At 41.2% G+C, this 24,000-nt stretch overlaps 1 protein-coding gene across 1 annotated transcript in view; it reads right to left on the bottom strand.

Moving 5' to 3' along the window:
- Window positions 1-24,000, bottom strand: part of Cbp53E (Calbindin 53E) — a 269,482-nt gene that overhangs the window by 24,796 nt on the left and 220,686 nt on the right. The window contains exons 3-7 of the mRNA XM_080279909.1: window positions 18,999-19,162; window positions 14,073-14,158; window positions 12,523-12,612; window positions 10,920-11,006; window positions 6,478-6,534 (exon numbers count right to left, since the gene is read on the bottom strand). Coding sequence (XP_080136035.1) covers window positions 6,478-6,534; window positions 10,920-11,006; window positions 12,523-12,612; window positions 14,073-14,158; window positions 18,999-19,161 — 483 coding nt within the window. The 5' untranslated portion in view covers window position 19,162. The remainder of the gene's footprint in view (window positions 1-6,477; window positions 6,535-10,919; window positions 11,007-12,522; window positions 12,613-14,072; window positions 14,159-18,998; window positions 19,163-24,000) is intronic.

The following is a 24,000-nucleotide window of genomic DNA, read 5'->3' as shown; positions in this document are numbered from 1 at the left end:
TTTATCAGTCCCATGAAATAAAGAAAAAATGCTTTGTATCTCATGAAATAAAGAAATAATGCTTTGTTTATCAGTCCCATGAAATAAAGTCACATGAAATAAAGAAAAATGCTTTGTTTACCAGTTGTACTCCACATGCATCTTCACTATCAGGTAGGTTTATCTGTGCAAGCAACTACCTACGTTTAGAATGCCACCTGTAACTGATAACTGATAACCAACTGATAATGCAGTACCTTTAAAGCAAACTACCTTACGTGTGTTTATAATAAAGTGTGTCTAATAATTTCAGCACTATTATCTTGATCTTTAGACTGCCCAACTGTTCTCATCAGCCTAACGAGATGCCAAGAGATCAAGGGTAAGAAAAAGTCTTCCTTGACCCCTTTCCCATAAGCATCGTTAAGGCTGAGTAGAATCGTAAAGCGGTAGAGAGAAGGGTAAATCAAGATGCCATTGTACCGAAAAGCTTTAAGACGTGAGCTAAATTCTTAAGGAACCAATGCAACAACGCTAATTAGTATTTTATTAAAGTTCTACCTACGGCAAACCCTCTAATGGCAGTAATTTTACTAGGTACAATCGAAGGCAAAAATCCTGTACTCCCTCTTGCTTTTCTCCCCATAGTCTTTGTAAATGAGCCTCATGAATCTAAAACACCACTGAGGGTGTCTATGATCTGTATTCTCGAAGGGTAAGGAAGTTCCCTAACACGACTCCCTCAGTACTTTATTTTGGATATGGCTGGTTAATATCTACATATGCAGAGTAAGGACATATTAGAAAGATTTGTGTAACAGAGATGGACAGTAAGGTGTAATAAACAAAATAAATCGCCTATCAGAAGTGGATAATAAGGTGTGATAAACAAAATAGATCGCCCAGGAAAAGGTGTTAGGAAGCTTCCTTACCTGACGAAAATACCAGCCTACATGTGTATCAATCCCTGTTATGTCCTGCAAGACCAGACCTGAGAGTGACGGCCAAAAATAAATCTCGCTCATGCAAACAATGTACGATGGGGAAGGGGTGTCTGTGAGAAGAGGTCTATAGGAAAAGTCATCAGTATACTTTTCTGTGATTCACCAAAGCGATTTTTCAAACTTCATGGGGAGAATCAGGAGAGGGAACCAGATAAATGCATGCGATTGTACAACTCTGTCTACCAGCAAATCCTACCTTCTACTCTTTATCTCAACTTTACCAACACCAGGATCTACTGCCAACACTACCATTATGTTGCCAGCTAGGTAACGTCTACACACACACAGAAAGCCAACTACAGGTGTTTGTACAGAGTGTGTTGTCATAGCCCTATCTTCCTCCTCAGATTAAGGAGTAAAGACTAAGGGAAAGAGAGCTGAGTTTGCTGTTTTGGTCATGAATAATAAGAGATGTTAATGAATAAACTTTGAAGGAAATTTAGACGTTCAGTTATTCAGTGTCGTAGATTTTTTATGCATGATAATTTGGGTGCAACTCGATTATACATTTTAAGACGAAATTTTGCACTATACGCTAAAAAATATGAATTATTTTATGTAATCTCCAAACTGTATAAGGTTGCATTATTAATTTGATCTAGAAGTTGTTGCAATGTGTTGCGTGGAATAATTTGCGTGCAACTCGATTAACAGGTGTAGGACAGAGTTTTGCCTTATTTCAGTAAGTGTACATAATAAGCAATTCTTAGTACATTTACACAATTTAGATGTACAGATTATATCATGTAACCATTGCTCACTGTAACTTGGCCAAAAATTACCATCTCTACATCTTTAAATGTAACAAGGGATTAATAATATGATGCTAGTCATGAAGAGGTGCCGTGGGAAGGATGTAGAGCCGATGCATTGTCTTTTTCTGCCACTGAGCTAACGTGAAATAAGCTACAAAGGGACGAAAAACCTGGGCCAAGTTGAAGCAAGTGAACTCTACTCTTTCAAGGTAATTTATCATCGCAGTTTCATGTGAGAGAGTTTTAAGGGGCTGTGTAGGAAACGAAGTGGTGGTGAAACTAGAGAGGCTGGACAAGAAGCCTAGAGAATTGCTAGAGGGTAGTAAGCTAGGATAAAACTATAGAATTAGGCTGAGAGGTTAAGTAAAGCTCATTAGTGTGGATGTTTTTGCATGTGACGTGGAGTTAGGATTCCGTGGGCTTGAATGGGGAGGAGATGAGGGTGTGGCCCATTTAATTAGGAAACTCTGAGGTAGTTCTCACTCTACTAGTTCTTTCTCGCTCTCTGGACCCTTCCTCACCCCATTCTCTGGTGGGAAAAGAGGTCAGGATGGTGATGGAGTGGGTTACGTCAGATTTGGACTGGGTTGTGTTAGGTCAGATTTGGACTGGGTTGTGTTAGGTCAGATTTGGACTGGGTTGTGTTAGGTCAGATTTGGACTGGGTTGTGTTAGGTCAGATTTGGACTGGGTTGTGTTAGGTCAGATTTAGACTAGGTTGTGTTTGGTCAGATTTGGACTGGGTTGTGTTAGGTCAGATTTGGACTGGGTTGTGTTAGGTCAGATTTGGACTGGGTTGGGTTAGGTCAGATTTGGACTGGGTTGGGTTAGGTCAGATTTGGACTGGGTTGTGTTAGGTCAGATATGGACTGGGTTGGGTTAGGTCAGATTAGTTTTGTTAGTTTGTGTTGCTGTGTCTGGAGAGCGGGAGACACAAGCAGCTGTGGTGTTGAGGCTGCATACAAATTGCTTTTGAATATATGCTTAAGTTTATTTTTATACCCATTTTCATATGTGTACGCTGATTTTGACTGGGATACATCTTTATTATAATCCTGCCTGTACTTTATTCGTGAATCAATAATGTGCGTTTTATTGTTCAGATTTTAAAGACAATTTTAGATTTCTATGAAGATTTTAATTTGCATATATATATTTTACTTTTCTTTTTTTGCAGCTTGTTTCAGTATATGATTCTTGAATATGCCTTTACTTCCGGCATATACGGTAGATTTATTGTATATTTTTGCTAGACAGACAGACATACAGTAACTTCGATATATATTATTTTTTTCTATATCATATACTAGATAAAGCCTTGATCAGTGAATACAGGTGTGAATAGAGAGATGATATCGCCTTATGCTTGATTAGTTACCGTACCTATTTTACATTATCGGATTCCAGTGAAATGGCGGGGGACAGGGCGACATGGAGGCGATTTGTTTGTGGCCACCCCTTACGGGATTAAGGCGTCTGGCAATAGATAGATAGATAGGATTCCAGATTTTGCCCATGTACTTTCGACAGCAGAAATTCTGTTACCTCTTCTGTTTATCTATGGATTTTGAAATTTGGTGGATCAGAAGTACGCGATGTTGATGACACTGATCTATGTCAAAAATAAGTTCATCACTGTCAGTTGCTGCGGATTACCAAAGATGATTTTCATGAAGAGAAGCAGAAGGGAATTTTGCTGGCGAGTGTATTGTAAATGGTAGAAAGCTGGAATTATGAAAGTGTGCTAATTCTTTTATATATATTCAGAATAACTAGTATATTTAACCACGAAAATTACAGAAAAATCAACACAGCTCCAGATCATCAGATTAGGAACCCAGGCAAGATTTTTTGTAACATATATAATTGTGGAAGTTGGAAGATACACACGCCACATCTTCCACACGTCATTTCCTAGCTCTTACACACATCATTTCCTTCTCCCAGTTAAATAAAAAAGAAGGTACCAAAGGCTTATTAAATGAACGAAGCATGGGAAAGTAAACGTGCATTCTTAGCAAAATATTCTTCCATTTCATCCCAACCTTCACTCTTTAAGGACTTATTAACTGGTCTTAGATGGAAAGGCTTTGGCATTGTGTGTTTTAGGTTGTAGCTCCAAAAACGTGACTGACAAGATGAAATGAGGCTCAGGGGTTCATCCACCGTGCGTACTTGGATACTGCAGTGGCTCTAACCCGGTGCCTCGTTTCATCCTGTCGATCACATACTTGGAACAGGTGTGGCCCCTTTGCCTCCACTCAGCAAGAAATCAGACTGCTTCAAGCGAGAAAAATTGCAGCCACTTTGCCATTCAAAAGGCTTGAAAAAATCAGATTAACACTCATCATCATCATCATCATCATCATCATCATTATTATCATCATTATCCTCCTCCTTCCTCCTCCTCCTCCTCCTCCTCATCATCATCATCATCATCATCATTATTATCATCATTATCCTCCTCCTTCCTCCTCCTCCTCCTCCTTCTCCTCTTCCTCCTCCTCCTCCTCCTCCTCATCATCATCATCATCATCATCATCATCATCATCATCATCAACATCGTAGTTATACTCTTGTGTTAGTGGAGAATAAAATGATGATAATAAAAAATTGATGATGATAAACACACAAACGATGACCCATGCAAAAAACCTTGATGCAAGATTGATATAGAATTTATTTTTGTGATACAGAAATAAAATCCACGAGAAATATAAAAATGCTTTAAATATATGTAGCTAAAAGTACCATTCACCAGCCATCAAAACCGAACGATAGTCCTTTGATCAGAGTTTTGAAAATTTTGGGAAACATGATGCACGACTGGCAAATATTATGTATAAAAAAAAAGAGACATTCATTAGCCAAAAAAAAAAAAAAAAATTGATGGATATTTTTTCGAAAAGCAATTTGCATACGTATAAAATCCACCTTAACCCCTTGACTACGAGAATGTTCTTTTTCAACTCAAAATTTTCAGTTCTGCTACTTATTTTTTTGTGTTTCAATTTATTTCTTTTTTTCTGGTTGTTTTCAGACGATTTCATTCAGTTTTGGAGATCACCAGAATACTGAAGGGGTTAATGAGGGCTGTATCTAACCCCTCCAGTTCAATAACCCTCCCCTAAGCTGAATAAAACCGTCTGGAGAGCAAAAGTAAAAATATCAAGGAATTCAATGTTCTAATCAAGCATTCACCAGACGATTTTAGTGCAAGGTAGGAAGGTATTCTAGTACTGGAAAGGTTAATGAAGGCTGTGTCTAACCCCTCCAGTTCAACAAGCCTCCTCTAAGCTGAATAAAATCGTCTGGAGAGAGCAAGAATAATGAAAGACTTCCCGTAATGAAAGGGTTGAGGAGAAAGCATATTGTTCTGAATGTAACCCCTATTTGAAGGTGCGTTTGTAGCGAGAAGTTAGTATGATGATGGTGGTGGTGGTGGTTATTGTGGTGGTGGTTGTGGTGGTTATTGTGATGGTGGTGGTGGTGGCTATTGTGGTGGTGGTTGTGGTGGTTATAGTGGTGGTGGTAGCTTGGTTAGAGTAGTAGTTATAGAAACGGTGGTGGTTATAGTGGATTGCTATTGGTAGTGATGGTTGTGGTGGTGGTATGGTACTTTAGTGATGATTGTGGTGGTTATAGTGGTAGTGATGTGGTACAGGTAGTGATGGTTGTGGTAGCTATAATACTGGTGGAGGGGGAGGGGGGGGAGCTTCCGAACACTACCATATGAAAACTGAACGAAAAAAACTGAATCCTGCTTCGAACACTTGCACCGGAGCATAACATTCCTTTTTGACAAACGAGGCGAGAGAAACAGTGTGAAGAGTTAAAATATTAGTTAGTTGTTCATCATCTACTATTCAATATCTGCTGTTCAATATTTACTGTTCAATACCTACTGTTCATCTACTGTTCAGTATCTACTGTTCTTTATCTATTGTTCACTATTACTGTTCATTACCTACTGTTCATCTACTGTTCAATATCCACTGTTCATCATGTACTGTTCTTTATCTACTGTTCATCATGTACTGTTCTTTGTCTACTGTTCATTGTCTACTGTTCAATATCTACTGTTCACTATCTACTGTTCATCTACTGTTCTTTTTCTACTGTTCGTTTGTTCAAGAGTGCAAATGCTTCGGGCAGGGTCACAAAAACAGGAGCCATATATTATCGTTCAGTCAGAGAAAGAGAGAGAGAGAGAGAGTACTTGTGAGAAAGTGAGATAGTTCTACTGCCTGGGATCAACAGCCTCCTAGAGAGAGTGAGAGAGAGTGACATAGAGAAAGTGAGATAGTTTTAGTATTTGGGGGTCGACAGCTTCCTAAAGTGAGACTGAAAGTGAGAAAGTGAGATAGTTCTACTGCTTGGGATCGACAGCTTCCTAAAGTGAGAAAGTGAGATAGTTCTACTGCTTGGGGTCCACAGCTTCCTAAAGTGAGAAAGTGAGATAGTTCTATGCTTGGGATCGACAGCTTCCTAAAGTGAGAAAGTGAGATAGTTCTACTGCTTGGGATCGACAGCTTCCTAAAGTGAGAAAGTGAGATAGTTCTACTGCTTGGGGTCCACAGCTTCCTAAAGTGAGATAGTTCTACTGCTTGGGATCGACAGCTTCCTAAAGTGAGAGAGTGAGAAAGTGAGATAGTTCTACTGCTTGGGTTGGACAGCCTCGTAATCTGATACAACACAGCGATCGTTCAACTGACTCAGCACCCGTTCTATTGACTATACCTTCAATTCGTCTGCCTCTATGTAACCACTGTTGTCTCTGTCGTATGCTTTCCATATCTGTAACAAACGGGAGCACCATGACTGGGGGAGAAAGGGAGTTAGAGATAGTGAGAGAGAGAGAGAGAGTTAGAGACAGTGAGAGAGAGACAGAAAGAGAGTTAGAGAGAGGGGCTCACATAAAACTGAGTGAGTGAAAACTTGAAAAAAAAATCCCTCACTTTTTTTGGGCACTGATTTCTGAAACGTGGCTAAATTTTCTGCCTCATTGCTAACTGCGTTTCACAATATGGGATGCAGGCTAATTACGGAAATCTCAGGTGTGCCAGGTGTCCCATAAATGACCTTCAGGTAATTAGGATTCGCTCACACCTTCGCTCTCTCAGTTTTGATGATCCAGCCCAAAGTGAGAGAGGGAGAGAGAGGGAGAGAATTAAAGAAAGAAAGTGAGAGAGTTAGAGAAAGTGAGAGAATTAAAGAGAGACAGCCACACGCACGAGCTGTCTTTTCCTTACCTTCAACTCGTCGCTGTCTATAAAACCATTATGGTCAAGGTCATATTTCTTCCAGATCTGAAATGGACAAGTTGGGGTGAAGCACTGATAACCTTGCCCTGCCCTGCCCTTCCTTGTCCTTCCCTGCTCTCCCCTGCCCTGCCCTGCCCTGCCCTGCCCTGCCCTCTCCCTCCCTCCCCTCCCGTCTCCTCTTGTGTCTTGTCCTGTCCTCCCCTACTCTTCCTGCCCCTTTCTGCCCTGCCCTGCCCTGCCCTTCCGTCCCCTGCCTTGCCCTGCCCTTCCGTCCTCTGCCTTGCCCTGTCCAGATGGAAGGGTGGGAGGAAAGGGCTGACAGTGGAAGGGGAGGAGGGAGAGGGGGGGGAGGAAGAAGAGGGTGACAGTGGAGGGGAAGGAGGAAGAGAATGGGAGGGAAGGGGGCAATCCGTGGGAGGGAAGGGAGAGACAGAGGAAAAGGAGGGAAGGAGGGAGGGAAGTGGAAGGGGTGGAGGGAAGAAGGAAGGAGCAGACCGTGGGGGGGGGGGAGAAGGGAGGCTCTGTGGAAGGGAAGGAAAGGGATGCGACAGTAGGAGGGAGGGAGGGAGGGAGGAAGAGAATGGAGGGATATGGAGGGAGAGTATAGGAAGTAGGTGGAAGAGTCTGGGGGGTGAAGGAAAGTGGGGGAGGGAACAGGGGAAAGAGGGGGGGGGTATGGAGGAAAAGGGAGAATACGTAGAAGGGAAGGGGGAAAGGAAGGAGTGGAGAGGAGAGGAGGGAGAGGAAGGGGTGGGGAGGAGAGAGACTGTGATGAGGGGAGAGGTAAGGAAGGGGGAGAGGTTAAAATTGAGAGGGGAGAGTGGAGTCTCAAGGTAAAGGGAGGAATTAAAGACTAGGGTGAAACAGAGAGAGAGAGAGAGAGAGAGAGAGAGAGAGATACATGAGGGGTGGAGATGAGAAATGTGAATGGGAGAAATGACTGGATTCTGACAGTCTTTATACAACTGAGGTTCCAAACACATGAAGTGGGATTAAATCACATATAACTGATAATGATTACCTTATCAGCATCTTATTATTATTATTATTATTATTATTATTATTATTATTATCATTATTATTATTATTATTATTATTATTATTATTATTATTATTATCATTATTATTATTATTATTATTATTATTATTATTATTATTATTATTATCATCATTATTATTATTATTATTATTATTATTATTATTATTATTATTATTATTATTAACATTATTATTATTATTATTATTATTATTATTATTATCATTATTATTATTATTATTATTATCATTATTATTATTATTATTATTATTATTATTATTATTATTATCATTATTATTATTATTATTATTATTATTATTATTATTATCATTATTATTATTATTATTATTATTATTATTATTATTATTATTATTATTATTATTATTATTATTATTATCTTTTTCACATTTTTCAGCATATTTCTCATAGCTTAGTGGCTGAATAAGACAATACTATGACCCTACATCCTCCCCATAGCACTTCTTCGTGACTAGCATCATTATTCATCTGTTATAGCTCAGGGTGTAGGGCGAAGAGACGGTAATTTTACGCCAAGTTAGAGTGAACGGAGTATGGAAAAGAACAGTGAGTGAATGATAGTATAGAAGAATAACATTGATTTATGAGGCCTACGTCTCACCTTATTATCTGAACAGGTATCCAAGACTTTAACAAACCCTTCCCTATCCTTCCTCAGACCTAAGGCATTTATATACTAACTTTCTACTTAACTTTCTGGCCAAAAGTTGTAACGTGGCCGAAATTCGTCCCGTAACTTCTTCCCTTGTTTGACTTATCCTTCGCCTTACCCACATTTTTAGTCCCCTTATTTCCATTTGTTCTCCCAGTCTCACCGATTTAGTCCCGAGCCGGTCAGAATGTTAGAATCAGTTTGTTTCTTCTTTGTCCCTTATTTTTATCCCCTTCCTCCCGTCACACCGATTTAGTCTCGAGCCGGTCAGACTGTCGGGATCAGTGTGTTTTCCCCTTGTCAGTATTACCCCAAGATTATAATTCGGGACCTGGTTATGACATTGATTGCTCAAGGTCGTGTTCAAGGGGAAGATTTTGACAGAATAAATTAATTGTTGGAAATAATTACGCTCTTAGGGAAGCACAAAAGGCTGAATTATTTGCCTATCAACAACAAGTGGGTCGGTAAGGCAGACTATGTTTCTAAGTCCAACATTTCGCCAAGAATATGGTACACAACAATCGAACTTACAGCCTAGTCCCTATTTATACCTCTGAGCGAGCAGGTGATGATGATGATGATGATGGTGAATAGGAGGGTGATGATGACGATGATGATTTGGGTGATGATGATGATGATGACGATGATGATTTGGGTGATGATGATGATAATGATGATTAGTGTGATGATGATGATGATGATGATGATGATGATGACGATGATGATCTGGGTGATGATGATAATGATGTCCAGAGTGAGTACGAAAAGAGCGAGATAAGTGATGAAGAAAAGGAAGAGTGTTTAGCTGAGGTTAGGTTAAGTTAGGCCATTCTAGGTAAAGTTAGGTTGGGTAGGTTAGGTTATGCTAGGTTAGGTTGGGTTGGATTGGGCAAGGTTAGGTTAGGTTGGGTTGTGCTGTTCCGGGTTAGGATGGGTTGGGTTGGTTTGGGTTAGGTTAGGTTGAGTTGGTTTGGGTTAGGTTAGGTTGGGTTGGGTTGGGTTAAGTTAGGTTAGGTTGGGTTGGGTTGGGTTGGGTTGGTTTGGGTTAGGTTAGGTTAGGTTGGGTTGGGTTGGGTTGGGTTGGGTTAAGTTAGGTTAGGTTAGGTTGGGTTCGGTTGGGTTGGGCCGGGTTAGGTTAAGTCGGGTTAGGTTAGCTTGAGTTGGGTTGGGTTGGGTTAGGTTTAGTTAGACTATTTTAGGTTAAGTTATGCTGAAGAGACGACTTGGCAACCACAACCTGTAAGAAAAAGAATCTGCATATCTATTAGTTATTATTATTATTATTATTATTATTATTATTATTATTTTATTATTATTATCGTGGCCTTAGAAGACTCCCTTGCACCTTTTTTCCTAATTAGGTTTATAATACAGGTATATGGCAAAATACAAGAGACTAATAATGTGCATAAATATAGGAAAATTAAGGAGGTTAGTAGCCTCTGTATCTATCTATCTATCGTCTATCTATCTATCCATCGTCTATCTATCTATCCATCCATCTATCTATCCATCCATCTACCTATCTATCTATCTATTTACCTGTGCATATAAGACTTGCAAAGTGAAGTGGGAGCCTTATAATTCCAAACGACTTCAATTCATATTTATTATTTCTTTTAATGTCCAATAGATAGTGAGAAATAGGTAATATAAAAAACTGATCTATTGTAAGGTTAAGCTGGTAAATTTGTGCTATAATTTTAAAGAATACAAATACCTCAAATGAAGATAGATATATAGAAAGTATTTATATGTATATGTAGCTTTATTTTACTCCTATTTCCTTTACCTCATTTCTTTCCTTTTCACTCCTGCCTTACCCCTACCCTTTATCCTGATCTTTTCTCCCTTCTTCCCTGCTTTCTCGTCTCCCTCCCTTTCTTCCCCTTCCCCTGTCTCTCCCTTTTCTCTTCTGTTCTCTCCATCCATTTTCACTACTTCTACTCTTCCTCCTGCCCTTCTTTTTCCCTCCCCTCCCTTCCGTCCTCTCTCTTCTCCCTTCCTTTTTTCCCATTCCCCTCTCTCTCCCTTTTCTGTTCCATCCATCCATTGTCCCTACTCCTACTCTTCCTCGTGCTTTTCTTCTTCCCTCCCCTCCCCTCTTCGTTCCCTCCCTCTCTTCTCTCCCCCTCTCTTTCCCTCTCGCCTCTCTCTCCCATTCCCTCCATCCCCCTTCCCTTCTCACCTTCATAAACTCGACCGATGACTCTAGTGGGTTGTCGAAACGAAAGAGGAGCAAAAAGTTTTCCTCCATGGGCAGCAGCTGGGCTAACTGTAGAAAGAAGAAGACTTGTGTTTAATGTCCGTCCTTCTCATATACCTCTCCATCTCATCCCTCCATCCCTTCCTCGGTCATTTTGGAGGAGGAGGAGGAGAAGAAGAAGATGAAGAAGAAGAAGGAGGAGGAGGAGGAGGAGAAGGAGGAGGAGGAGGAGGACGAGGACGAGGAGGACGAGGAGGAAGAAGAAGAACACTATATTTAACATCCATCCCTCTCATATACCTCTCCACCTCATCCCTCAATCTCATCCTCGGCCATTTTCAAGCGCTATTATTTCCAACATGGCTCCTATATTTTTGTTCCATATATATTCACCTCCATTTCTGTGTCATTTTCACTATGGTTATTTTTTTTTCATCTGACAGAACTGGGGCTACTCTTGCAACTTGAATTCGAGGCTGTGATTGCATTATATTCGGTGATTCTTGGGTATGAAGTAAGAATGGGTCTCCTTGGTTACTAGTCAAATTAATCCTCCAGTCTAAATACACCTGGACATCAAGTGGGCAGAAACAAAACAGTACAGTGTCATATGAACCCACCTCCATTCACTGTGCCATTTCCATCAACTATATTATTTACAGAAGCGAATATTTACTTTATTAATTTATGGGAGTGTAAAGCGCTGTGTCAAATTGGGGTATTGAAATGCTGGAGTCTATTTGTGGTGTGCTATTGTGGTGCCCGTCAATACACTGGGAGTAATTAATTTCTGTGTGATATCAAAGGGACGCTGTTAGCATTCAATATACATACAATAGAGATACAAGAGCAATATATTCCGTGTCAGACAATTTCCATTTCCCTCATACATTCCTTATGGCTTGAGTGAAGAGAGAACACAATACTTCAGGAAATTTTTTGGTGTGAAAATTCTTGCCCCGGGCTTGTAAAATTTCCGTGAATAAAGAGGACCCAAACTTTCTTCTCATTTATTGGACTAGTGGCGTCATACCACTCTGAAATTGTCTTGAAAATTGAGTTCCAGTGATGCCAGCCATTCCCACTCATGCCCCCGCTTAAAGAAAAAGGGAAAGAAAATTAAAAGAAAGCCAAAAGTAGCGGAGAAGGGTCAGAAATATATCGCTCGCCCGGACACGTTCTATACCTGTGTAGTGGACGCTTGGTTCTTGATTAATTATTGCTCTCCTGTTCTATATTGCTCAGTCCTCAGCTGTGTTTATCCTGTGTGTACTCTGTCGTGTCACCAACAGACCATCTCAGCCTCTGTCTTCGCGAGATCAGACGATTAGTAGGTCACGCCTTTACACTCTGATCTCTTCCTTCAACACCCCAGCACTACATCTCTGCTCTCCTCCTCCCCTCCCCCTTCCCTCTTCCCCTTTCCCTCCCCCATTCCCCCTTCCCTCCTTCCCCTTCCCCCCTGCCCCTTCCCTTCCCTCCTTCACCTAAAGCAGGGTTAGTTTAGTGCCTATCAACCACACGTGGGATATTCAAAGCCCCAACCTCCACCCCACCCTGCACCACCCCTCCCTCTGTCACTCACCTCTCTAATTTCAATCTTGCCATCCTGGTTATCGTCATAGGCCTCCATAAAACACTGCTTCAACTCCGCCAACATCGCATCGGACACAGACTGAAGGGAAAAGGAGAGAACACATATTAGTTAACAGTAATACTATACTCTTTTCACTTCAACTTGGCCTAAAATTGCCATCCCTCCATCGTGTACAAAGTTACAACGAGGAAATGCTATGGAAAGGATGTGCAGCCGTAGCATTCTTTTCTGTCTGTTTTTTTCGCCTCTCAACTACCTAAAATAAGCTGCAAAGGGACGAAAATTTGGGCCAAGTTAAGGGGAAGGAACTATAGCAAACAGTAACAATAATATCAGCGAGGTGAATTACATATCGAAGTTTTATATATTATGTTTAAGTTGGATGGAAAGTTTTGCATCATAATCAACAGAATTTTAATTATTTTTTTCCTTTCTCCCCCCCCTCTCTCTCTCTCTCTCTCTCTCTCTCTCTCTCTCTCTTACATTCTCCCCTCTCCGTGGTCCCCGCTGAGACATGCATCAGAGGAGAAACACAATGGGGTTGGAGAAGGTCAGATCACTGGACTAAATCCCTGGAATAAGAGAGAGGAGAGAGAGAAAGTAGTATAAAAAGAGGTAAGGAGAACAGAGGATGTAAAAAATGAGAATTAGGAGAGAGAGAGAGAGAGAGAGAGAGAGAGAGAGAGAGAGAGAGAGAGAGAGAGAGAGAGAGAGAGAGGCTGTAGTCTGTACTGGACCGTAAAATGACCCCCTGATACATGGAGATCTCTGGGGACAAAGAAATTCTCTCTCTCTCTCTCTCTCTCTCTCTCTCTCTCTGGCTCATTTGGCCCTAATATCCATCATTTCCCCCTCATCTTCTTCGCCATTTGGCTTCATACAGTCCATTTCTCTCTCTCATTTTTCTCCCTCATTTCTCTCTCTCTCTCTCTCTCTCATTTCACCATTTTCATTTTCTTTATTTATATATTTATTTTTTCACTTATTTTTGCTCTTTTTTTTTTATATAGTTTTTTTTTCTCTCTCTCTCTCTCTCTCTCTCTCTCTCTCTCTCTCTCTCTCTCTCTCTCTCATCACAGCCACTGTTCTTCTGACCTCTCTTCTTACATTCCTTCCCCATTACGGCGGGCACGCAGCACAGTTGACTATAGATAGAGAGATAGATAGACTGATAGAGAGAGAGAGAGAGAGAGAGAGAGAGACAGAGAGAGAGAGAGAGAGAGAGAGAGAGAGAGAGAGAAAAAATAACTTGAAAATAATAAATGGATGTAAATACCTATACATAAATGGATAAACAAATAGACGGACAGATAGATAGATAGACAGATAGATAGACAGATAGATAGATATACAGACAGACATAGATAGAAAAAATATGTAGACACAAATAGACAGACAGACAAAAAAACTGATAGACAGACAAACAAACAGGTGGACAGAGAGACAGACAGACAAATAGATAGACAGATAGACAGGTAGATAGACAGACAGACAAATAGATAGACAGATAGATAGACAGGTAGATAGATAATACTCACGTCAGGTGCGGCATCATTTGCGTTGACTGAAGACACAAATTCCTTCAGAAACCCATCCAGCTCCGACCCCTCTATGTACCCGTTACCTGGGAGAGAGAAAGAGTTATTATCTATCTATCTATCTATCGGTTTATCTATCTATCTGTCTGTCTATCTATCTATCTATCGGTCACTCTTCTATGCATCCTGGGACACTATCATCTAACCCCCATCCTCCTTCTCCTCCTCCCCCTCCTTTGACACTGTCCCTCACAAGCGTCTCATGAGTAAAATAGAAGCACATGGAATAAAAGGAAATACACAGAAATGGTTACAAGACTGGCTTTCAGACCGAAAACAGCGAGTTGTGATAAACGGAAAGGAATTCAAATGGCGTAATGTGATCAGCGGCGTTCCCCAAGGCTCAGTACTTGGACCGATACTTTTTATTATCTATATAAATGACATTGATGAGGGTCTAAATTGTAAAGTATCCAAATTTGCAGATGATACTAAAATAACCAGTAAAGTAACTTCAAAATTACAGTGGCAGCAGTTACAAAATGACCTTAATACTTTAGCAAGCTGGGCAGAAAAATGGCAAATGAAATTCAACACAGAAAAATGTAAAGTACTTCATATTGGAAGTAACAATGTCCATGCAAATTACAAAATGAACAATATTCAGTTATCAAGTACAGACAGTGAAAAGGATCTTGGTGTGATAATATCAAATGACCTAAAACCAAGTAAGCAGTGCACCGAGGCAGTTAAAATTGCAAACAAGCTGGTGGGTTTTATTGGAAGAACTTTCGAGTTTAAATCGGAAAAAGTCATACTTGCCTTGTACAACTCACTAGAGCGCCCCCATCGTGAGTATTGTGTGCAATTCTGGTCTCCTTATTACAGAAAGGACATTGAAAAATTAGAGAAAATTCAGCGAAGAATCACAAAAATGATACCACGACTTAGAAACAAACCATATGAGGAACGCCTTGAGGAACTTAAATTATTTAGCCTAACGAAGCGCAGGTTAAGAGAGGACCTTACTGAAGTTTTCAAACTCATGAAGGGATATGACAACTTAAAAATGAATAAATATTTTGATATAGACCGGTCGAGTCAAACCAGAAGTAATGGCTGCAAAATTATGGGAAAGCGATTCCAATCCCACGAAGCAAAATACTTCTTTAACAGAGTTGTAAATATCTGGAACAAATTACACTCAGATACCGTGAACAGTATCTCAATTGAAATTTTCAAAAACAAATTAGACAAGTATTTGCACGAGAATCCTCAGCTGACTCTTTTTCTGTCCGAATAACTTGCTTTAATGGCTACGGTACGTGTAAGTTCATGCCCCTTTTGTGTACAAGACACCCCATAAACAACGTACCCGTACATAGTTTTGCGTCATGTTATTATACATTTTTCAATTAGTCAGTGCAAACAAAACAATATAGGAACAGATTAGGATCTGCACAGATAACCCTGAGTTAACGGTCACTACTCTTACTTTCACCTGTGATGGGCTGTGGATCACTGAGGGTCCCTGTTAGTCAAGCGACCACCATCGGGATTTTTTTAATGTACCAGGGGTCACTGCTTCAGGATGAAACTTGTGTACTTGTCCCATATGGGAGAGTTCCTTGTCTCAGTGGAGTAAACGGAGCTAGGGCCTGATTGACTGCTGCCTACCTTAAAAGCGCCAGGCAAGGCTGCCGCACCACGCCTAAACATCCACACTGAGCAGTCCCCTCGTGTCTACAGGACACCCCGTAAACTTAACATAACGTCACGTCACGTCATTATACGTTTTTCGATTTACCCAAAGCAAATGAGGTAATATACAGTAAGCACAGATTAGGATCTGCACAGATACCCCCGAGTTAACGGTCACCACTCTTACTTTCGACCTGTAATGGGCTGTGGATCACTGAGGGTCCCTGTTAGTCAAGTGACCACCATTGGGATTTTTTTTAATGTACCAGGGATCACTGCTTCAGGATGAAACTTGTGTACTTGTCCCAAATGGGAGAGTTCCTTGTCTCAGTGGAGTGAACGGAGCTAGGGCTTGACTGACTGCTGCCTACCTAAAAAGCGCCAGGCAAGGCTGCCGCACCACCCCTAAACATCCACTCTGTGCATTGCACATCCACACTGTGCACTGTGCAGTCCCCTTTTATCTAAGACACCCGTCTTATATATTTTTCAATCTCCCCAATGCAAAGAAAGCAATATAAGCCCAGATTAGGATCTGCACAGATAACCCTGAGTTAACGGTCACTACTCTTACTTTCGACCTGTGATGGGCTGTGGATCACTGAGGGTCCCTGTTAGTCAAGTGACCACCATCGGGATTTTTTTTAATGTACCAGGGGTCACTGCTTCAGGATGAAACTTGTGTACTTGTCCCACATGGGAGAGTTCCTTGTCTCAGTGGAGCGAACGGAGCTAGGGCCTGATTGCTGCCTACCTTAAAAGCGCCAGGCAAGGCTACCGCATCATCCCTAAACATCCACACTGTGCAGTGTGTAGCTTCCACGTTATGTCCACAGACTTCCCATTAACTCAGTGTACCGGTTTATAATGTCATGCCGCAACTATTATTTTATTTGTTTACTTCCTCTTTCAGAGTACTCAATCGGGTAGCTTATAGACAAAGTATTATAGAATGTGACTTTTCCTTTCCAGTGTTTCCTATAAAATTTCCATGTCAGTTTTTCCATGCTGCATGGTGGTTTTTCTCACTTTTTCCTGGAGGGTTTGGTGGTGGGGGGAGCCTTCTTGCTTTACTATCCTTATCCTTCAGCATGTAGAGTTAGATCTTGTAGTCATAGTTTTCTCTGTAACAAGCAGCCTCAAAAGGACCATAAGGTCTGTTGCTGTTTGCTTTCCTGTGTAATCCTGTGTAATCCTCCTCCTCCTCATCACCATCCTCCTCATCCTCATCTTTCCTCCTCCCTCTTCCTTGTCCCATTCTCCTCCTCCTCCTCCTCCTCATATAACACCCTCTCAGCTTAATAAAATCGTCTGGTTTAGCTTAGAAGAGAGGAATAGAGTTACCCTCACCGTGAAAGGGCAAAGTGTTCCAGTACTGACACTCTCAGGCTCTTATGTCTCACTCTTAGATGGCTAAAATTTATATATTAAGGTGAAAATAAAACAAATCGCTAAGGAACAGGTGTTGCGGTTTCTTAAGAGCTAGGGGCGAAGCATTAGCAAGTCCTAATCACGAAGAAGAGCAAAGCCTGGGAACCTTTCTATATGCTAATGTACCCCCTTGTCAAGCCATAGGGATGGAAAGAGAGAGAGAGAGAGAGAGAGAGTGTGTGTGTGTGTGTGTGTGTGTGTGTGTGTGTGTGTGTGTGTGTGTGTGTGTGTGTGTTGAGTGTGTGTGTGTGTGTGTGTGTGTGTGTGTGTGTGTGTGTGTGTGTGTGTGTGTGTGTGTGTGTGTGTGTGTGTGTGTGTTTAAAGTTTGGATGGAATTTTGATTGATGATGCATGTGTGTATGTATGAATGTGTGTGTGTATGTATGTATGTATGTATGTGTGTGTGTGTGTGTGTGTGTGTGTGTGTGTGTGTGTGTGTGTGTGTGTGTGTGTGTGTGTGTGTGTGTGTGTGTGTGTGTGTGTAAGCTTAACAAATGCCATTAGTCAGCCAGTCCCCTCTGCCCTCAGTTTTATCTCAAGGTCTTTGTTCTCTCTCTCTCTCTCTCTCACACACACACACACACACACACACACACACACACACTCAATGTTCATCTGTTCTCCACAGCACACTCACATATTCGCAGTTACATATTTACATCGTAACTACATATTCACTTGTACAATAATTCACTGCACATTTGCCTAGACTACGCAGGTGTACATGGTGGTGGCGACCATCATCCACTCACTCGATGTAGTGCTGCCTCCTTCTTCCTTCACCTTTATCATTATTTTTCTGTGTCTGTCCTCCTCGCTTCCCATATCCTGCATCCTTCATATCACTCTTACAACTCTTCCTTCCACTTCATCCATTTCAGGTGGTTCTACACTGAGTGACAAGCCTAAGGGTGTCCTGTAACCATATAGATAACGAGGTGATGTGTAGCCTACTGTAGTGCCTCCGTTAACTGAGTGGAGACGCAAATGCAGCGTCCATTGGGGAACAATCTTACGCACTCTTCCGCAAGTGAATATCAGTTTACTGCGTGGGATGACCCTGCAGGATCGGTTACTTATCTGCAATTGACGGGTCTGCTCGGCCAAACAGACAGGAGTTACTCAACAATAATAACAACTCATGTACACAATTAATTACTACAGTTACTTGCCTGGAATTGATGGGTCTGCTCCGCCAAACAGACAGGAGTTACTCAGCAATAATAACAACTCAAGCACACAATTAATTACTACACACTCACAAACGCAGGTGTGCAAACCATCACTCAACTTCACACGCACATTATCAGGGGTCAGTAATTTCATGCACACTTGCGGTACTTCACACACACACACACACACACACACACACACACACACACACACACACACACACACACACACACACACACACACACACACTGATTGACTTCTTAGTAATTATCCTACATAAACCTATCATCACCACCACCACCACCACCACCACCACCACCACCACCCTCCTCATCATCATCATCACCTCCACCACTACCATCATCATTACCATCCCTAACTTGACTCCCACCTAAGATCCACACCTTCTAGCGCAAGACAGATAGATAGAAAGACAGACAGACAGATAAATAGATAGATAGATAGATAGCTAAAAAAAACAATCACCTAGGAGGGCCCACCATCGCCACCATCACCCTCCCCAACTTGAGTTCTGCCTAAGATCCATAATGTAAGATGGATAGATAGATAGATAGACAGACAGATAGATAGATAGATAGATAAAATAGATAAAGCACTCACCATCGGCATCATAATGACTCCACACCTCCATGAACTGGTTGGCGGTCAGCTTCTTCAGTTCTCTCGACTCATCGTCTCGGAACTGACGCATGAAATTGTCGCACTTCAGTTGGGAATTCATCTTTCTTTGCTGATGTGTTAATCCGTCGGGGCCAACTGCCATACTGGGGGAAAAAGATGGAGAAATAGGGATTATAATGGGGTAACTTGGGGCAAAATTAGACTTGGAATAGGTCGAAATGGGTCTAGGATTGTGGTCGTGTTGGGCATTCATCTTTCTCTGCTGATCTTTAAATTCGTTGGAGTCAAATGCCATACTGGGAAAAAAAAGAGAAATAGGGGTTATAATAGGGTAAATTGAGGTATAATTGGAGTTGGAATAGGTCGAAATAGGTCTAGGATTGTGGTCATGTTGGGAATTCATCTTTCTTTGCTGATCTTTAAATTCGTCGGAGTCAAATGCCATACTGGGAAAAAAAAGAGAAATAGGGGTTAAAATAGGGTAAATTGGGGTTAAATTGGGGTTAAATTGGGTTACTATAGGTGAACAACAACAACAATAATATACACACTGACGGTCTCTGCTTTTCCGTCTCCCTTTCTGTCAGTCTGTCAATCTGTGTTTCTATGCATCTATCTGTCTCTGTATGTTTATCTATTTGTCTTCCTGTTTATCACACACACACACACACACACACACACACACACACACACACACACACACACCAGCACTACTACTAATACTACTACTACTACCACCACCACAACCACCACCACGACTACTACTGCTGCTACTACTACTACTACTACTACCATCACGACCAGCACCACCACGGCTACTACTAATAACTACTGTTACTACAGCTACTACTACTACAGCTACTTCCACCACCACCACTACTACTACTGCTACTACAATTACAAGAATAACTACTACTTCTATTACTACTACTTCTATTTCTACTACTACTACTACTACGCAACTGCTACTACTACCACAACAACAACAATTACTACAACTACCACTACTCTAACCAAAGATCCCTAACCCTTTTTCAGTTCAGTTGATGGCCAAGTGTAGTCAGAGTGGAGGGTGGATTTGACTAGTACCCAAGGAGACTCATTGCTACCCCATTACTAAGCCTCATTAATGCAGAACCACATATTATTACAATTTTGGGAGTAGGACAGTTCCGTCAGATGAAAAAAATAAACTAACAACCTCGATTTAGTCGCCTAGGATCATACTGTTAGGGAAAATTTACCTGAACAACCGATCGTGTGACATTATCGTAAGTGACTTATTTTTCATTATCACATCTTAATATTATCTTGTATGTTATCTAAATCATCCTAATTATCACTATAGTTTGCTTCAATAATATCTACGAGGGTATTACGGGTCCAGGTGCAGAGTAAATCGCTGGTGGAATGGTGCTACGGGATCTAAAAGGGAGTGAGAGATGGCCAGGTGACAAGGTATAAACAGCGTCCCGGAGATTTCGTCATAACTCTACTATGCCGAATTATTTTGCATATTGATCCTTAATATCCTCCCTTACGTAATTTTTCAATAATCCTTGTAATGTAATAAGTTGGTTCGATAGTAGAAAAAAGGATATTGAGGCGTCCGTGGTGAATTAAATCGCCGAGAGGGTATGTTACGTAAGCTCCAAGTGCGAGATTCAAACGTCGTCAGCATCAGCGTCTCACAGCAAGGCATCGCAGTCTCCAAAAATTCCTTTATCTGATCAAAAATTCTTAAAACCTGCACGTAAGAATGAAATCTATTTAAAATTCAACTCATCAAATTTTTACATTCACGCACACATATATAAAACCACATATAAACGCAAATATTCAATATATTTTTTTAATGTTTGTTTATGGGTACCCTCAGAGTCAACGCCCGAAACTCTCGATTTGTGTTATTCTCTCCTGTCAAAAAACATAATTTTGAGTGTGTGATGAAACGATTTAAAATTTATTGACTTTACGATGCACTAGATGTATTTTTTTTAACTATTCGTTATCTATAAATAGCGTACGAGTTTTATTATCGCCCCTCTGTTGACTAGGCTGCCCCGGTTTCCCTGATTTTGATATGTGGACCCCGTAGGTAAGTAAGCGTCACTTGAGTTACCTGTCGCGCGAGGTGCAAGGTGTTGTGCGTCGTCGCCGTGTGATTTCCTCCAATTACGCTCTCAGAAACCGCTACCCCGAACTACCAAAGACGGAATTATAAAGAAAATGAACTGCAGAACTGATATTGGAACTTCAGAACGCGGAGCTGATAAAGAAAATGGCTTGTGAGAGGAGTGAAGTGTGCAGGTGATGCGCAGGTGACAGTGGTTGTGTGAACTACCGCAAGGCGTCATCTTCGAATTCTCGATAATAGTGCGTCCGAAAAACATTACCCTGACCTACAAACTACAGAATGGACAAGGAACAGAACTAGAGAATACGGAATTGGCATGGAAATGGCGCCAGTGAGTGTGTGAAAGAGTGAATTTTACGGAAACAGTGACGGGGAGGGAAAGACAAAGTTACGGTGACGCCAGGATGCGATGCGGTAAGACTCCTCGTAACAGCGTGCCCAAAAAACACTACCCAGCGCTAAGATATACAGAACGAGCAAAAGACATCTCCACAGAACACGGGGTAGAGAAAAAAGTGAGCTAGTGAGAGTGTGAAAGTGTGAAAATTAGTGAAAATTGACGACCATTTTGGGAGAGACGGGACAGCGCACGACTCCAACCCCACACTTCGTTCAGGTATGGTCACGTGACAATCGCTCCCAGGTTTATATTCTCAGTTTTTAATTTTATGGGTTTATCTTCCATGTTATTTATTTATACATTTATTGGGTTTATTTTATCTTCCATGTTATTTTTATCGTTTTTTATCATTTTCATATTGAGATGCGATGTTGTTTAGGAGGAAGTGGGGAAATGGGTAGTTAGTGACGTAATAGGGGGCAACGAGCGGCCCCTTGTAAACTAGCAGATTACCTGTGTGTGTGTGTGTGTGTGTGTGTGTGTGTGTGTGTATGTGTACGGGCAGTCGTGTATGTGCGTGTTACATGTTGAAAGTATTTGTCGGTTATTGCGTTTATTTTTTCTTATTTTTTCGTTTTATTTTTATTTTTTTTTGGTTATTTTTTTACTGCTCGTCCTTTTGTCTTCTTCTTCTTCTTCTTATTATTATTATTACTATTATTATTATTACTACTGTTATTATTATTACTGTTATTATTGTTATTATTATTCATATAGTTGTCATACATTTTTTCCCTCCTCCTCCTCCTACACCAACACAACAACAACAGCTGCAACAACTACTACTACTACTACTATTACTTCCTCTCCTCCTCCTCCTCCTCTTTTTCCTCCTGCTACACTTTTTCCTCCTGTTTCCTCCTCCTCCTCCTCCTTCTCTTTTTCCTCCTCCTCCTCCTCCTCTTTTTCCTCCTCCTCCTCCTCCACTTTTCCTCCTCTTTTTCCTCCTCCTCCACTTTTCCTCCTCTTTTTCCTCCTCCTCCACTTTTCCTCCTCTTTTTCCTCCTCCTCCACTTTTTCCTCCTCCTCCACTTTTTCCTCCTCCTCCTCTTTTTCCTCCTCCTCCACTTTTCCTCCTCTTTTTCCTCCTCCTCCACTTTCCCCCCTTCTTTTTCCTCCTCATCTTCCCACTCATCTGTCTGTTCTTCCTCCTTCTGCTCCCCCTTGTCCTGCTGCTGCTGCTGCTGCTAGCGTTCCTGCTAATCCTAATCCTCCTACTCTTCTTCTATTTCTCCTCCTCTTCCCCTTTCTCCTTCTCCTCCACGTCCTCCTCCTCCTCCTTATCCTCTCTTTCGTTTTATTATTATTATTATTATTATTATTATTATTGTTATTATTATTATTATTATTATTATTATTATTATTATTATACTATTGTTATTATCATTATTATTGTTGTTATTCGTATTAGTGTTCGTATTCATATTATTATTATAATTCATAATCTCCATTTCTTCACCACCTCCTCTGCCATCTTCTCCTCCTCCTCCTCCTCCTCCTCCTCCTCCTCCACCACCAACACCACCACCACCACCACCACCACCACCAAAACCACCACCACTACCTCTTATTCCTACTCCTCTTCCTCTTCCTCATCGTCCTCATGTTCCACTTACACTTACTCCTCCACCTCCTCTTTCTCTTCCCCCTTCTTCTTTCCTGTTCATCCCCTTCCTCCTTCTTCCTTCTCCTCCTCTCTTCCTCTTTCTTCACCTCTCTCTCCTCCTTCTGCTCCTCCACCTCCTTCTCCTTGCCTTCGTCCTTCTTCCTGCCTTCGTCTTTCTTCATGTCCTCCTCTTCCTCCTCCTCCTCTTCCTCCTCCTCCTCCTCCTCCTCCTCCTTCTCCTAACCCAGCATAGGAAGTGAGAGATTGAAGAGGTAAAATATTATGCAGAGAAACATACCAAGCCTCCCTCAGCTTAGGAATATTAGCCAGTAGAGGAAAGTGAGAAGTAGAAGAGGTGAAATATTAAGCAGATTTTTGTCTTTGAAGTTACTGAGTACTTGAATTGTATTAAAGGGAATATTTGTTGAGAGAGAGAGAGAGAGAGAGAGAGAGAGAGAGATTACGTTAAGCTATTTTCACAATTAAATGGGTAAATACTGTTTGGATTAACGCAGTTCTCTGAAGCTGTGATTGATAGATAGATTGGTAGATGGATAGATAGATTGATAAGTAGGTAGGTAGGTAGGTAGAGAGAGAGAGAGAGATAGAGAGAGAGTAGGCTGTTTCCTCAATTCGTGGGTTCGCTCTGCGTGGGATTAAGCCATAGTCTATTCAGCCCAGAGAGAGAGAGAGAGAGAGTTGATTCACTTTAGACCAATATCCCGTAGTTCAGTGGCAGAATTAGACAATACTACGGCCCCACATCCTTCTCAATACTTCTTCGTGGCTAGCAGAGAGAGAGAGAATTAATCAAGCATCTCTCTCTCTCTCTCTCTCT

Source organism: Coenobita brevimanus, chromosome 81 (assembly GCF_032717465.1).
Source record: "Coenobita brevimanus isolate Jiangsu-jjx chromosome 81, ASM3271746v2, whole genome shotgun sequence".
In the NCBI taxonomy this organism is placed as follows: domain Eukaryota; kingdom Metazoa; phylum Arthropoda; class Malacostraca; order Decapoda; family Coenobitidae; genus Coenobita; species Coenobita brevimanus.
Note: the sequence above shows the minus strand (reverse complement) of the source record. Positions and strands in the feature narration are given on the sequence as shown.